The sequence below is a fragment of the Ictalurus punctatus genome, chromosome 6, assembly GCF_001660625.3.
Source record: "Ictalurus punctatus breed USDA103 chromosome 6, Coco_2.0, whole genome shotgun sequence".
Lineage (NCBI taxonomy): Eukaryota > Metazoa > Chordata > Actinopteri > Siluriformes > Ictaluridae > Ictalurus > Ictalurus punctatus.
Genome location: NC_030421.2, coordinates 3,004,415 through 3,020,833, shown reverse-complemented (window position 1 = coordinate 3,020,833; position 16,419 = coordinate 3,004,415). Strand labels below are relative to the sequence as shown.

Sequence of the window (16,419 nt, the reverse complement as noted above, 5' to 3'; positions counted from 1 at the left end):
TGAAATATACAAGCTATTTTAAACTTGAGTGAAATTTGTATAGAAAATGTAATACAATTCAATAACAGAAGACCATGTCTGGTTCCATTTCTGTCAGCCAAGAACAGAAACCCAAAACTGCACAGGTGAAGACTGGAGAAACGCAGCCTGGTCTGATGGATCTCGATTTCTGCTGAGGAACACAGATGTTAGGGTCAGAATTTGGCAGCAACAGCATGAATCCATGGACCCAAGCTGCCTTGTGTTAACAGTCCAGGCTGGTGGAGGTGGTGTAATGGTGTGGGGAAGGTTTTCTTCAAGCATTTTAATACCAATCAATCATGGCTTGAACGCCACGCCCTATCTGAGTATCGTTCCTGAACATGTGCATCCCTTCATCACCACAATTTACCATCTTCTAATGACTGTGATCATTCCAGCACGATACTGCACCATGTCCCAAAGCAAAACGTCTCAAACTGGTTTCACGAACATGACTATGAGTTCAGTGATCTTCCCAGTCACCGGATCTGAATCCAGTAGATCACCTTTGGGATGTGGTAGAACGGGAGATTCACAGCATGAAAGTGCATCTGAAAAACCTGCAGGAATTGCGTGATGCAATCATGTCGACATGGACCAGAACCTCAAAGGAAGGTTTCCAACATCTTGTGGAATCCATGCCATGAAGAATCGAGTCTGTTTATAGAGCAAAGGGACTGACTGGGACTACCCCGTATTAATATACTGTTCCTAATAAAGTGCTCAGTGAGGGTACATAAATTTACATCGTTTGATAAATGAGGCCCCATGATTAACTTTCTTCCCACAAGTATAGCTCTCATAACTGGATATGAAACAGATTTTTAAAGTTTTAAGGAGGAAGGCAGATTGCTAAGTAATCACTGTGACAAAAGCTTGTTGGTTGTGTCACTAAAACGTTAAGTAACAACCTCACTTTTTATTAGGAGGGGGGGAAAAAACCCTACTACAGCTGCTTTAGAAGGAAAAAGGAGAACTGTGATTCATTTGAGAATTGAGATTCAACTGAGAATTTAATGAAGAATTCACTCAACAAAAGACTGAAACCAAATAAATCCTCAAAGGTTAAAGCGGACTCTCGACACAATATTTACTTTCATCCTTTAGTAATTCTCTTTACAGCGAAAGCTCAGTCTGGGTCCCCCGTTCTGAAACGGGGGCTTCCACATTTTACACCATCTATGGTTTGTTTGTCACCACAGTTCTACTGTGTGTTTCGTTTTCTGTACAGATGAATCAGCATGTTCTCACGGACAAAGAGGCTGCTTTAGTTGTTTTTGCAGACAAGACAATACAAACCGATCACAGAAAAACAACCATCGTTGTGCCTTCGCAAACGGACCGGAATCCTTAAAACTAGTCTTTCAAAATCGGTCCTTGGTACTTTTGATATCAATCATAAACAGTTCGGTCTTGACTACAACAATTTAGAAATGTCTTCTAAACTATCAGTAATGCACAATACAAAACCCTTAACAGTATAAACAGACAAGTCGATAAGCTCGTCAAAATGAACCAGAACAACAACAACAAAATAAAAAATACATGCTGTTCCCTTATGGTTAAATTACAATGTAAGGGTTTGGTTGAATTTTAATTACAAGTGTCCAAATACATGCACTCCTGGGTTCCTGCAGAGTTGTATAAAAATATGGGGAGGTTTAGTTATTGGTCAAGAATCCATGGCCTTGCTGCTGGACTCCACTGAGGGCTCAGTGCTTTGAGGAGAAGTGCTGCTGCTGCCACTCGGACCTGAAGCTTCGTCAGTCTTGGGCCGCTTGGATTCGGGAGGCTTGCACACTGGATCGTTAGAAGGAGAAGGTCTCTCTATAGACGAAACGAAAGCTTTTTGGTACTCGTACACGCCGCAGTAAATACTACTACTATACAAGTTCATCTTAATTTATCATCATCAATAGCGTGCCATGGTGTAAAGCACAGAAATTCAAATACAAACACCAGATCCGAGATCTCATTTAGTGTATATTGCAAACATTTTGAAAGAGGCTCTAATCACAACTAACCATGTTTGGCTTTCTCATTCGAGGATGGTGCGATAAAGGTCTGAGAGGAAGCCGGAGATCTGGGGATAACTGGCGTCAGAGAAATTCGCCTGTGTGAGCAAGGCAGAGGAAGAGATGAGAGTTAAATTCATTTCAGCGTAATGCACACACACACACACACATCTTTCATTTGACCTGCTTCTTCACAACTACGAAGACTTGTTAAACAGGATTCATGGTGAATGGAGGCCTACATTATTGTCCAAGTATGCATTTAAATGACTCATTATACACGTTTTTAAAAAAATATATATATATTTAAAGAAATTAGTTTTGTTCAGCAATAGTGCTGTAAGAATGGTGTCGAACGATACAGGCAAAGGAAACACTGACAACTTCTACATATGATCAATACTTTTGACATAATTTAAGATTTTCCTTTTTGAAATAAATAAAGAAATCCAAAATGCTATGTAACTGGGCTTCATAACAGAGACTGGAATAAACAGGAAGTGCCCTTTAACTACGCAGGACCTCAGAAAGAGGAACGGTGTATAATGTCTTCCCAAATTTCATGAACACCTGCGCATCGCAAAAGCAGAGGTTACAACTACAGACTATTACGATCATAATATCCAGTGCATGAATAATTCTCTACTCACGACGCCTCCACGAACATCGGCAGGCCATCGACAAAATGGCCGCGCCAACTTAGACTGAAAACGGCTAGCTCATAGGCACCAATGTAGAATCATGCAATAATTTGCATGTCTAAAACGCAGATTTTGGCTAAGTATGTTTTTATTGTACAAATCTGTACTCGAGATTACACACAGACACACGGAATTATATCAATGTAAATCAATTTCTAACAGACACACCCGCCACAGAGACAAGAAAGTGAGTGAGATAGTGTGAAGACAGTGATTCCAGCTTCAAGATGGCCGCCACTACTGTTATCATCATGTGTGTGTTTACTTTTGAACATATAGCACATCATACAGTGACAAGAAAAACAAACAAAAAAAAAAAAACCAACAACCACCACCACCACACTTTAGCTGGGAATGAGTTTAAGATAGCTGCCCTGGGGATTAATCACAGTACATTTCAGTTCCTACTGAGATCATTCCCTTGAAGTTTATGCAGTAGAGATGATCTGCCAAACCAACTATTTATCAATTCTTCATACTGAATGGTTCACAATAATGCTTTGTAGAATAAACAACTTTTATACAATTTATTTGATGAAAATTCAATTGAAGAACACCCATTTAAGAGTCACTTGCTTACCTAGGGGTGGGTCCTTTAGGCGTTGTGGAGTTTCTGGCAGTGAGGGGAGCAAGCGGGGTGCTTGGGGTAGTTTTAGGAGTAAGTGGTCCTCGACTGGGCAGAGGAGTAGAGGGGGCAGATTTTGACAAAATGGGACTGCCGCTGGTGGGCGGGGCAGTGGGTGTGGCAGGAGATTTTGGGGTGCTGGGTTTGCTCCATCCCTCCAGTGTGTTGAGAGTAATGCGCCTGGACTGCGATTTGGCCTTCAGGCTTTGTGGCGTTCGCTTCTCTTCAGAGGTAGCAGATGAAGTCTCTTTCTCCTGTGTGACGGGTGAAGGGTTAGTGCGAGGCACGGGTGAAGCCGTTCGTCCGCTACCTGATGCCCGCTTGCCCTTTTTCTCGCTGGCAGCGAGCGGGGTGATGATGTCCAGCGGTGGCCGCTCTTTCAGAGGCGTGCCGAGCTCCAGCTCGTCAAAGGATACGAACGAGCAATATCCATCCGTGGATGACACGGCCACGAACGAGCCATCACGAGACCTGACGTCGTAAGATTAGCATACGAAACTTTTTAAATCGAGTATGTCGCAGTGAACAAAACGCACTCGTAGACCTGAGCCATAACATCAGATTTCAGATATAAAACACATACAAACACAAAACGTATAAAGCATGCATCGAAATATGTTTACAGTTCGTTTGGAGTTCATTTAGTAAATGCTCTTTTGCAGAAATGCTGTCAGGCCTGTGTAAATAAACAAAAGAAGTGATTGTATAGGGATTCACACTAACTGGTTAGAAACCCATAATTTATTTTCTTTTGGAAACAGTTACATCATCAAATGTTTATGATGCTAATGAAGAATTAAATATCATTAGCACATTTCATCAGTAGCCGAGTTTATTGCTCTATTTTGCCCCCTAGTGGAATAACAGACTAGCTTTATTAAATTTTTTAAAAATATTTAATTTCGGTTACAGTTTATAAATTCATTTGGTGGACCAGATTATAACAATGACACCCTTGTGCTATAACTAAAAGCAGTACTGAATCACACACAGACAATCAGTCACGTACACTACCGGTCAAAAGTTTAGACACACTCATTATTTTTAATTTTTTCTCCACATTTTAGAATAAAAAAAAAAAAAATCCAAAATAAATCTAAATAACTGAGTATTTTAGCATCTTCAAAGTAGACAGGCTTTTCGCCTAGATTTTCCAGAAATGCATTCTTGGTGTTTTCTCGACCGAGTTCTTGAGGAATTTCCCTGAGATGCTTTTTAAACAGTATTAAAGGAGTTCCCACCGACGCAGGACTCTTATCCACTGCTTTTCGGAATATTTCCCTCCGAGTCGTCCGTTTAAATAAAGATTATTTTGTAAATAAAACGTTAGTTTTATAATGAAAGAAACGAACACGTCGGCACGGTTATATTTTTGTCTGCGACGCCGATTTCACACGTTTAATCACACACCTTCAGATCAAAAGGTTTTTAACATCATAAACATTTCAGTCGAGTGTCCGCAAACTTTTGACCGGTAGTGTACACAAAATCCTGTGAGATTGCTTTCATTATGTTAAAACGCCTACAATGTGATGAAGCACCAAAATTAATATAACAAAAAAAACCCTGAGAAATCAGTTAATGCCAGTTAACAATATTTTTTGACAACATTATGACAACATTTGAGAAGAAATAAAACACATTTAACAACATAACATAAAAGACCTCATTAAAAGTCGTCTGCTGATCCGAATAAAATGATGTATTAAAACATGCTTGGGTCTTACCAGCTGAGGTCACTCAGGGTGTGGTAGTGGATATTGGACACGTAACCAAATGGCAATGTCTGCTGTGTGTCGTAAAAAAAGATGGAGTCTTCAGATGCCACAGCAAACACCAAGCGATATGGCAACTGGAACGTGTTGGGCAGCGGCTGCACCGATCCATCTGACAGAACGACAGAAGAGAGAGCAGAGATTTAAAAAGAAATAATAAACAAATACTAAAAAAGGAAGGAATAATGAATGATAAACTACTTGTTAGGGAGGAAACTCACCTTCAAGCTTCTTGGTTCTGAGCTCAAAGTACACAGGGCAGCATCGTACAGCAAGAGTGGCTTTAGCAGGACAAGGGAGATGGGCTATGGGTCTGATACACACACACACACACACACACACACTATAAATGCCCAGGGTTTACTACAACATAAAAAAAAACAGCATGGACGCTAATATGGAAATGCTACAATAAAAGTAGACAAATAATACATCATTACACCACCTCTTGAAGCTCTTCCTGGAGAAGACGTAGGTGGTGTTCGTCACGTTCTCTCCTGTCTCCACACAACCAGCTGAGAATACACACAGAACAGCATCATAGCACAACCCCACGCTTTCAAATAAAATAAAGAGGTTCATCAGCAGAGCAATACAAGCATTACCAGGTGCAAGGAGGAAGGAGCCGTCAGGTGTAAAGGTGAGGCGTCTGAAGAAGGATCGCATACTGTCGTCATGAAACATCCTGAAGTTCTTCACCTGTGGGATTCACGATCGTTAAACATGTCAAACATGTTCCTGTCCTTACTTTTATCATGTGCTAACAAAACAGGGCATTTTAATACCATGTCTATATATAGAATTATTATTATTTTTTTGTTTACAGATATTTCAGATTGTAATGCACACTACCGGTCAAAAGTTTGTGGACACTCGACTGATCTTAAAAACCTTTTGATCTGAAGGTGTGGGATTAAACGTGTGAAATCGGCGTCGCAGACAGAAATATAATCGTGCCGACGTGTTCGTTTCTTTCATTAGAAAACTAACATTTTATTTACAAAAAAAAAAAAAAAAACCTTTATTTAAAAACGGACAACTCGGAGAAATATTACGAAAAGCAGGCGATAAGAGTCCGGCGTAGGTGTCAACTCCTTTAATACTGTTTAAAAAGCATCTCGGGGAAATTCTAGGTGAAAAGCATGTCTACTCTGAAGATGCTAAAATACTCAATTATTTAGATTTATTTTGCTTTTTTTTTTTTTATCACAACATAATTCCCATAGTTCCATTTGTGTTACTCCAGAGTATTGATTATTATTATTATTATTATTATTATTATTATTATTATAAAATGTGGTAAAAATAAACTAAAAATAATGAATGAGTGTTTCTACACTTTTGACCGGTAGTGTATATAACCAACAGATATGACACGAGAAATAAACACTCAAGACTTTTATTGTATTTTTTTTTTTTTTAACAGCATTACTTCTATGTATATCAGCTGGATTCCTGGAACTGACCAGATCACTTTCATTGAGTCACTTTAAGTGACTAAGTTCTAAATATAAGCGTCTTTCGCAAAAGAGCGAAAATCGCTTGATGAAAATAAAACCCGCTAATTTATCCACAGTGTTTTCAGCTGCCTCAAATAGTAGATGTTCCACCATGCACCAGACGATTCAGGTTCCTTATAAACCGTCTGAAGAGACCGAATGTAATACTTTTTATTTATTTAAAAAATAATCAATCATATTTGACCGGTTGCCAATACACCTATTCGCCATGCCTGTGTGGAAAGCGCTGCAAACGAAATGAAAGCCTGAACGCAGGTGTAACTTCAGACACGTCCTGGCAATCTTCCTTAATTGTAAACTCTCTTAGAGAAAGCAGGTCTACCCAGGAGGTCAACACTCCGCACAATTACTCATGGAGTTCTACTATTACTTGATAACATCTCAGAGATGCAAGGATGAGGGACAGAACAACATGTTCAGCGTAATCTGTCGCACTGACCTCTCCTTCTCCAGCAGAGCCTGATGTCATTTTACTCACGCTGTAGGCCTTTTTCTTTGTGTGTGTGCTGTAAACACGCATAACCCTGAAAGACACGCAAGTATATTACACAAAAATAACAGTAATAATATAATAGTAATAACAAAGATAATAATAATAATAATAATTTATGGTGATGCTTTTAACACAGACACACACACATACAGTACCTGTCACAGCTAAGCGTGCTAATATATTGCCCTAGCGGGTCCCAGGATACACCCTGAACGTAGCTCTTATGGTCATTAAAGATGCATATCTTCTGACCTGCGTGAAACAAACAACACACGGGTGATCTAAAACAGCGCTGCATAATTAAAATTACTTCACTTAAAATGAAGTAATTTTAAGAACCAGTTTAATATGATAAAAGTGCATATCATTACCCTTCTGTATATCCCACATGATAGCAGTGTTGTCCACTGAGCCAGAAACCAGGAAATTCCCATCGCTTGTCCATGACAAGTCGTACACATCCTCAATGTGCCCCCTGCAACACACACACAGCGAGCGTTACTTAAACACACTCGGAGGTATAGTAAACGCTATACACTTAGAAAGTCTGTAAACCAAAACCGAGAGATGACCTGAGAGTCTTGACTACATTCCAGCTTTCCTTGTTCAGCTGAGCGTCCTCATCCTCCTGGAACGTCGGGGCTTGCTCGACCTCTTTACTATCGTTAACCTTCCACAATAAGATGGCTGCATCTGAATACACACGCAAAGCAGCATTAATACACTACAAACTCTTTTTCACCACCATTACTAATTACTAATATAACGTTATTCACTATTACTAATTAATCTCTATATAAGTCACTATTCTTATCCTTCACGTCGATCTTTAGTCAGATCTAATCTGAGCAACAATATTAGGGATTTCAAAATTTGGGATGTAATTGAAATTAATATGTTAATTATTATGTTGAAACGAACATAATAAATAATCAGGCACGCTATTCATTTTCTTCTTCTTTTTTTGTGGTGTGCATCAGACGGCCAGATAAGAAGCTTGTGTGACAAAGACCGCATTTGTTTACATGAATTCACAGTGTTCATTAATTCATATTCAGTAACGGTCTAATAGTTTGTTTATGTTTTGGGAAATAGAATAATTTTTTTTTTTTTTTTTTTTTTTTTTTTTTTTTTTAAAACGTCCAGTTTAGGCCACACCCACTTCAGGTTGAAAATTTGAATCGGGATACAACTGTGCAGCAGTTTAAAAATAAATGTATGAATAATAATTAAAAATACATCAATAAGAAGATAGATACCAACCCTCATTTTGTTTACATCTAGCTTATTTTGGTTTAGCTAGTTTGCTTGCTTTTCGAGTATATAAAACCAGGTTTTATTCCAGAAGTGAGACTGGATCATTCATATCCAGGTACTGATATACAATTTCCCCTCCAGCCCAGCAAATTATTACAGCTGTTAAGGTGCAAGATGGAAGAAGGAAAACATGTCTGAGTGATGCTCACCGTCTCCTCCAGAGGCCAGCATCTCTGCAGTTGGAGAAAAGCGAACTACATTCACTGCTTTTGTATGTCTCGCTAAATTCGATAGGAACTCCACTACAGCCTTCCCGTCTGGCCCTCGGTCCACACGCCACATCTACACCAAAGCAGAAGAAAGAGATGACGAAGAGAACCCTTATTTCAACTGCCTATGCATTTTAAGCCACTTTGCCTATTTGCATACAATATAGAGTGGTGCAGGTGACGCCATTTTGTACTGGAACCAGGAAGTTTGCATCACACCGTTTCTCTATAGGATTTTCACATAGGTTTTTGGATTATCGCCAAAAAAAAAAAAAAAAACAACAAAAAACTCTGCGATCAACAAAAGTTTACAATACTAACACGTTTTATCCATGAAGATAATTTCCACAAATGAACACAACTTTATGAAGTTTGAAGCTTAAATATAATCTAAACTAACCGTATGCAATAAGCGAACTCCATCGCAGTCGCTCGATTTCAACGTCACCATCAAAGAGCTTCCGACAACTTTCCCAAACTTCATTTGGGAATGAAATGTTTATTCCTGTTCGGCGTTTAATGTCCCCGACAACGTCTGTAGTCCCATTTAGCAACTTGTTAGCAACTGCCTTTTCCAACACGCGTAAAAGCTTTAAAAAACTATCATGAGTTGGGTATTACAGGTGTATTTTATATCGTAAAATAAAACATGAAAATATTTCAACCTTATTTCAGGCTTTTAACCAAAATCCCATTAAAAAAAAAAAAAAAAACCCACTGACTTCGGGACGATGGATCCGGAAGGGCTAAAACGCTAACGTTTCCAGGTTTTGGCGCTACAAAATGGCGTCATCTCTGCACCACTCTATTAGACAAGCAGACACTAAAGAACATTAAAAATTGTGAAAAGAAATCCCACTTAATAACTTTAAAACGATAAAATTTATAATGTTACCCGTACACTCAAGACAAAAGACAGGGACTTGTTTATAGGTTCTTAGTTGGACCCATTCCATTGTTACCAAAATGATGTAGAAACATCATAAACGGAGCTCACACAAAGAAAATAATACACTTTGTTTTCTACCACACTACATCCAAATTTAAAAGGCCACTATGATTAATATAATAGTTTTAGACATGGCACAGCTGGGGTCTTGTGTAAAACGGGCTTCAGAAGTTCTATAAATTCAATAAACACACCACCAATCTGATGTTCTCACTAGAGCCCCAGACTCGCATAACAAGATTCAGTGACATTTATCTGGGACCAGAGAATCCTGGGTATAATTCGTTTTAACATGTGGTGTGCGTACAGAGAAACACAGCATGTGTAGTGTGTTAGGGAAGCTCACTCACTCGCACTGTGGTGTCCACTCCGGCCGTGGCCAGGCGGTGAATTTTGCCATCTGCGTTCTGTTGAAAATCCAGACTGTATACCGGTTCCTTGTTGTGCCAGGCAATTTCACACGTTACCACCTTCATCCTGGTCCTAAGAGACAAGACAAAACATAATGAAAAGTAATAATGGGAAAAGTGAAACAGCGAGGTCAGCTAGTTTTTTTTTTGTGATGCACCCGTGATCAAACCTCGCAGGCCTTCTCCAAACTGCTACCACAAAGCAGGAGTCATCGCATTGTCTAGAATATCCTTGTATGCGGTAGCATTACAATTTCCTCTTCACTGGAACTAAGGAGCCCAAACCTTGCTCCAGCATGACAATGAACAATGACTTGCTACCAAGTTCGGAGTAGAAGAACTCGAGGGGCCTTCACAGGGCGGCTGTGGATCAGGTGGTAGAGCCACCTATAGAGCACACCCAAAATCTAGTGGAAGCCTTCCCAGAGGTTATTAGAACAGCAAAGGGAGAAATTATATGCTTTGTTTGATGGTATATTATATGATGGTTAAGTTGTCCACACAAAATATGTACGTTTGTGACTATCCTGCACTTGATATGGCTCTCCACCTCATATCATAACTGCTGGTTCAGTCGACTCATTTCCAGTGTATAAAGCCTGACCGAGTTGTATGAGAGTGAACTTAATGTTTCCATTGACCAATCTACGTTTACTTGGACAGTAGTAATCTAATTATTGACTGTATTCTGAATAAGACGTATAATATTCTGATTAAGGTGTTTACATGAGTCGCTTTTAGAATATTCCTTTCATGTTTAGGTTTTATGTGTTATAGAACGTTGAGCGAATAACCGTACACGTCCCGACGCCATGCCGTCCGACATTCCTTCCAGAATTTCACATATCGACATACAGTTGGTCTTCATTATGGACCCGTATACAGTTCTGGGTGTTTCATTTTTATGAAAGCTTATTTCGAGTGCGGTTAATTATTAGTCATGCTATACGTGCAAATGGATGACTACCTGAATCTGTGAGCTGCGTCCCAAACTGCATACTTACCTAAATATGTGTAAGTAAGTATGCGGTTTGGGACGCAGCCGTGCTGTCGTTTGCCGTTAAACGGTTGAGCGCTGCCGTGTACGTGTCCTGTTGAACAATGCGGTGAAAACCTTAATTCGATTTTTTTTACTACGAGTATGACTTTAGTCAGAGTAAAGTCATCAATAATCGCTGTTTACATGTTAGTTTCTTAATCAGAATATCGTGTTAATACCGGATTACCGTTGTCCTGAAAGTTGGCGACGCCATCTAGCGGCTTGGAGAGGAAGTACTAGCTACTTTCCCCTGAAAACAGCTAACACTGAACATGTATGTAGGCTAACTTGTGTGTATATTTTATATATAAATCTTTCATGATAAGTAGTTAGATAAGCTTTAGCATATATATTTATTAAGAAACGTGTCACAACATAACCATTTTTCGACTATACAAGATTAACTAAATACAGTAACAACTTAATGGTGTAAAATAAGAATAAGAATTAAACAACAAAACTAAGCCCAAAAACTAAACACGTGGCATTAACAAACCAAACCAAGATGGTTTATTTATATAAACAAGGACAATAGCCATGATGTTAAGATTTCACCCTCAAAAATTTAAGTGTATATTTGTGCATAAATAAATTTTTAAAAAGGATAGAAATTCTGCACACAGACTCCTGTTGTGTGTGTTAATAATAATAATAATAATAATAATAATAATAATAATAATAATAATAATAATCTTCTCAGCAGGCCCGGGATTAGTCAACATCACGGTTCACTACACTTCTACACCCTAAAACCCGCACTCTGACCAGATTAAGTGACAAATATACCCGGAATCATGCCCTACAAACATTTAAAACAAATAAAGCTCATTTACCGAACAGATTAATAGAAGGATAATGTAGTGAAAAGTCTCCCGCTTTCTCCAGACTTACTTCCACCAAAACACTGACGCTTTTCCCGCGCGCGTTTATACACTACATGACTATTTCCGCTTTACTGGGATGCCAGATCGCGAGGTTTTACATTAAAAAAAGAACAACAAAAAACTTGAATTGTATTCACAACAGTGTTTGGTGATTTCACACACCCATTCATACACTATGCACTGGGGGAGGAAACCAGAGTACCTGGAGGAAACCCCCACAGCACAGGGAGAACATGCAAACTCCATACACACAGTGAGCATCCAGAATCAAACCCCCAACCCTGGAGGTGTGAGGCAAACACGCTAACCACTAAGCCCCTGTGTGCTCAACTACCAGACCGATAAAATATAAAGTTTTCTCACTACGCTAGTCTGGTGTCGCTAGCTGAGAGCAGGCACAGCTAAGCTATCACTGTATGGGTTTAGCTGCTACGGCGCCATGTAGAGTACATTATCTTTCCTTCTGCTCTGCTCAGATCATATTCACATAAACTGGAACTCATCTAGACATTTACAAGCCTTGTTTTCCTGCTCAGCATCAGAGGATGTTTGTTGTTTGTAAGATTTCCCTTCACTGGAACTAAAGGGCCTGAACATGTTTCAGCACGACAATGCTCCTGTGCACAATGCGAGCTCCATGAAGACATGCTTTGTCAAGTTTGGAGTTGAAGAACTCGAGTGTCCCGCACAGGGCCCTGACCTCAAACCCACCGAACACCTTTATGATGAACTGGAACGCTGACTGAACCCCAGATCTCCTCACCTGACATCAGTACCTGTCCTCACTAATGCTCTTTTGGCTGAATGAGCACAAATCCACACAGAAATGCTCCAAAATCTTCTGGAAAGCCTTCCCAGAAGACTGGAGGGTATTATCACAGCAAAAGAGGACTAAATCTGGAATGAGATTTTCAAAAAACACATATGTGTGTGATGGTCAGGTGTTCACAAAATCTTGGCACACAAATTTGTACTCTATTTGTATTACTGTTTCCACCAGCTGAACACAAAATGATTCAATTTCCATCCATCCATCCTCTATACCGCTTTATCCTTTTCAGGTTCACGGGGGAACCTGGAGCCTATCCCAGGGAGCATCGGGGACGAGGCGGGGTACACCCTGGACAGGGTGCCAATCCATCGCAGGGCACAATCACATACACACTCACACACCCATTCATACACTACGGACACTTTGGACACGCCAATCAGCCTACCATGCATGTCTTTGGACTGGGGGAGGAAAGCGGAGTACCCGGAGGAAACCCCCGCAGCACAGGGAGAACATGCAAACTCCACACACACAGGGCCATGGTGGGATCAATTTCCAAAATCTAAGTAATCATTTATAAGTTATATGTATATACATGAGATTTGTTGCACTTTTACTGATGCCACTGCCACTACCACTACAAACACACACACACACACACACACACACACACACACACACACACACACACACACACACACACACTCTCAAGGTTACTCTCTTGTTCTACTTGAATATTATATTTTGATGAGTTTGGGATGTTTCTCATCGATTACACACACGTGTGTGGAAAGTTTGACTTTTCAGTTTACTCTTCTGGGATTCTCTATGAGCAAACTCACCATGGCTTTGTAGGACGAACAGTATGCGGAAGTCTCATTTACATGTTTTCTTACCTTACTTTGCATGTGACGTCATTCACATTTACATTTATTCAATTCATTTAGCAGATGCTCTTGTCCAAAGTGACTTACAAATGAGGAAATATAAGCAAAGCGATATATCAAGCGGAGAACAATAGATTTTTAATTGAGTTATAGAGGAGCAAAGTGCACAGAGTAGAGGTGTAAGAGCCAGAGTAAGTGCAGATTTAAATTTAAAAACCTTAATTATTATTAACATGTTCGCTTCACACCTCCAGGGTCGGGGGTTTGATTCCTGCCGCTGCTCTGTGTGTGCGGAGTTTGCATGTTCTCCCCGTGCTGCGGGGGTTTCCTCCGGGTTCGCCGGTTTCCTCCCCCAGTCCAAAGACATGCATGGTAGGCTGATTGGTATTTCCAAAGTGTCCGTAGTGTATGAATGTGTATGTGATTGCGCCCTGCGATGGACTGGCACCCCGTGCAGGGTTTACCCCGCCTGTTCCCTATGCTCCCTGGGATAGGCTCCAGGTTCCCCACGGCCCTGTAGGACAAGCGGTATAGAAAATGGATGGATGGAAAATTATTATACATAAATCAACACATTCACAAACTGCAGGTGCAATTTATTTTAATTATTTGGGATTTTAATGGTTCATCTTAGTTTTATTTTCTTTCATAAAGTTTAATGCTGACTTCTTTTTTTTTTATCTTAAGAGCTTAGGACAAGCCAGGTGAAAACTCCTTGGTTCTGGTATTTCTCATAAGTAACAGTTATTCCTCATGAATGTTTTTAAGAAAGTTGTCTTTAAGCGGATCTGGCAACCGACGCGAAGAAGGGAAGGGGATCCACATTTCTCATAATTCACGGGTGCCGCAAAACTACAAAAATACACAGCTTTCAAAACCAAGACGATACTTTTCTAGAGGGTAGTACATATTCGTTTACTTTTAATAAACTAACGTTATTTTTTAAAGAAAAAATAAAAGGTAAGACAAATTACATATAATTTTAGCTCCCCCATGAAATGATTTGTCCCAAGTGGTGAACGTGCCAAAGAGACATATAAATACACAGACGCCTGATTGGCTGCTTTGGCCCGTTGGTTCAATACGTCAACGCGTCCGCCATATTGATCCGGGCAAGACTTCCCTATAAACAAATACAAGTGAACGGTTTTTCTGGATAAAAAGCACAATAACGTTTACAATTCTCAACCAATTTCAATGATTTATGATCTACGTGGAATACAAAATACTTCTGTCTCCAGTTACTTAGAATCTCTATAGTTAGACTTGGAAAATTATTCATTCTTATAAAATATTGTGAAAACTCACACTTGTCAAGCATAGATTTGGCTTATTTTGCTTGGTTAATAAATGCTGAGACGTCCCTAATGTAATGTAATATAATGTACATGTACAAATGTGTATAAAGTTTTTTCACTGTGGAAAATCCTTTTTTTCTGACTCGAACCCCATCATTTTAGCTTTTTTGAATCATGCATCTTTAAGTACTAATAATTGACCATCATTGAGAAAATGAAGCAAAATTGGCAAATACAAATGAAATAGTGAGGCACTGGCAGTCAGTCTGCTTTGTATATATGTATAGCAATAAAAGGATACAGATACACTCCAAAACAGACAATTACAAAGATAATCTGGTTTATGGATCTGGTAAAACATTTACAGTTACACTATTAAAACATTTATGTGCTGCTGCTGCTGCTGCTGATAATAATAATAATAATAATAATAATAATAATAATAATAATAATAATAATTATTGTCAAGCCAGAGGCGACAGGGGTGATGAAAAACTCCTTGAGACGATATGAGGAACAAGCCTTGAGAGGAACCAGACTCAAAAGTGAACTGGTCCTCATCTGGGTGACACCGGATAGTGCGATTAAAAATAAATAAATCCCTTCTATAAATGTCCTAATATTACATGGTCAAATAATGCAATTGTGTAAGCAGGAAAATTCATTACAGTTTTTACATGATGTCTGTTTTGTTGAACTTCTCCACTGTTCACTGATGGAGACTTGAGTGCAGAACTGTTTACGGTAATTGCAGTCCTAAAGCTATAATAACATGAAAGTAAATACTTTTCATATTGAAGTTCTAGGAGTTGCAAACGGAGACATTCACACCCCCTACTGTTGGGATTAAAACTGTTTCACCCCTCAGCTGAATGCACAAATTATTAACATCATCATGACCATTTAAACAGAAAATGTCTAGTTTCGAACTGTAAATATATGCACAATAAATATTTATATAATTCTACACCAACACTAATCAACTAATACTGCCCAAAATGTTTCATTTTGGATTGCCTTCCTTATAAATTTTCTAAACATTCACAGAATTATCACATGTGTAATTCCAAGATCTCAACTCATCACACACTGCACACACACCATTTATAACACATTTTAAACATTGCAAGACATGCAGGGGTTAACTAATAGTGTATTTAATGTATATACTATACTCTTACAATAAACAAACATAGTGCTAACCCTTGGGAAGCCACCTGATTATGTAAGAAGTTCTATATACTCACTTAATATACTCTCGGACTGTTTTCTGATTAAGGGCAGCATGTATTTTCTTCTGTCCTGTGTCACTGTTTTTTGTTTGTTTGTTTGTTTGTTTGTTTGTTTGTTTTTAATGCTGTAATCAATCCATCTGAAAAAAATCTGCAAACAGTGCAAATTCAGAAATAAAGAAAAGCACAATGAAATGCGGATGAAGTTATTAAAATACAGTTTTTGAACCAATATGGTACCTTTTCTCTGAGTAGTATCAAAATGTTATTGT

General features: G+C 39.0%; 1 protein-coding gene across 3 annotated transcripts; it reads right to left on the bottom strand.

Annotated features, from left to right (window-relative positions):
* Positions 1 to 1,015: 1,015 nt before the first annotated feature.
* On the bottom strand, positions 1,016 to 16,372 carry chaf1b (chromatin assembly factor 1, subunit B). 3 transcript variants are annotated; one of them, XM_047156318.2, is made up of 14 exons: positions 16,163 to 16,372; positions 9,976 to 10,108; positions 8,617 to 8,749; positions 7,723 to 7,843; positions 7,522 to 7,625; positions 7,306 to 7,402; positions 7,097 to 7,181; positions 5,743 to 5,836; positions 5,583 to 5,652; positions 5,359 to 5,450; positions 5,090 to 5,249; positions 3,318 to 3,833; positions 2,046 to 2,134; positions 1,016 to 1,848 (listed from the first exon to the last, which is right to left on the bottom strand). In XM_047156318.2, the coding sequence occupies exons 2-14, from the start codon at positions 10,099 to 10,101 to the stop codon at positions 1,694 to 1,696; spliced, it is 1,842 nt and encodes a 613-aa protein (XP_047012274.1). In that variant the 5' UTR covers positions 10,102 to 10,108; positions 16,163 to 16,372; the 3' UTR covers positions 1,016 to 1,693. The 3 variants fall into 3 exon arrangements, with proteins under 3 accessions (XP_047012274.1, XP_017324560.1, XP_017324561.1); XM_017469071.3 differs by lacking the exon at positions 16,163 to 16,372 and adding an exon at positions 11,908 to 12,015; XM_017469072.3 differs by lacking the exon at positions 16,163 to 16,372 and adding an exon at positions 11,966 to 11,994.
* Positions 16,373 to 16,419: the final 47 nt, after the last annotated feature.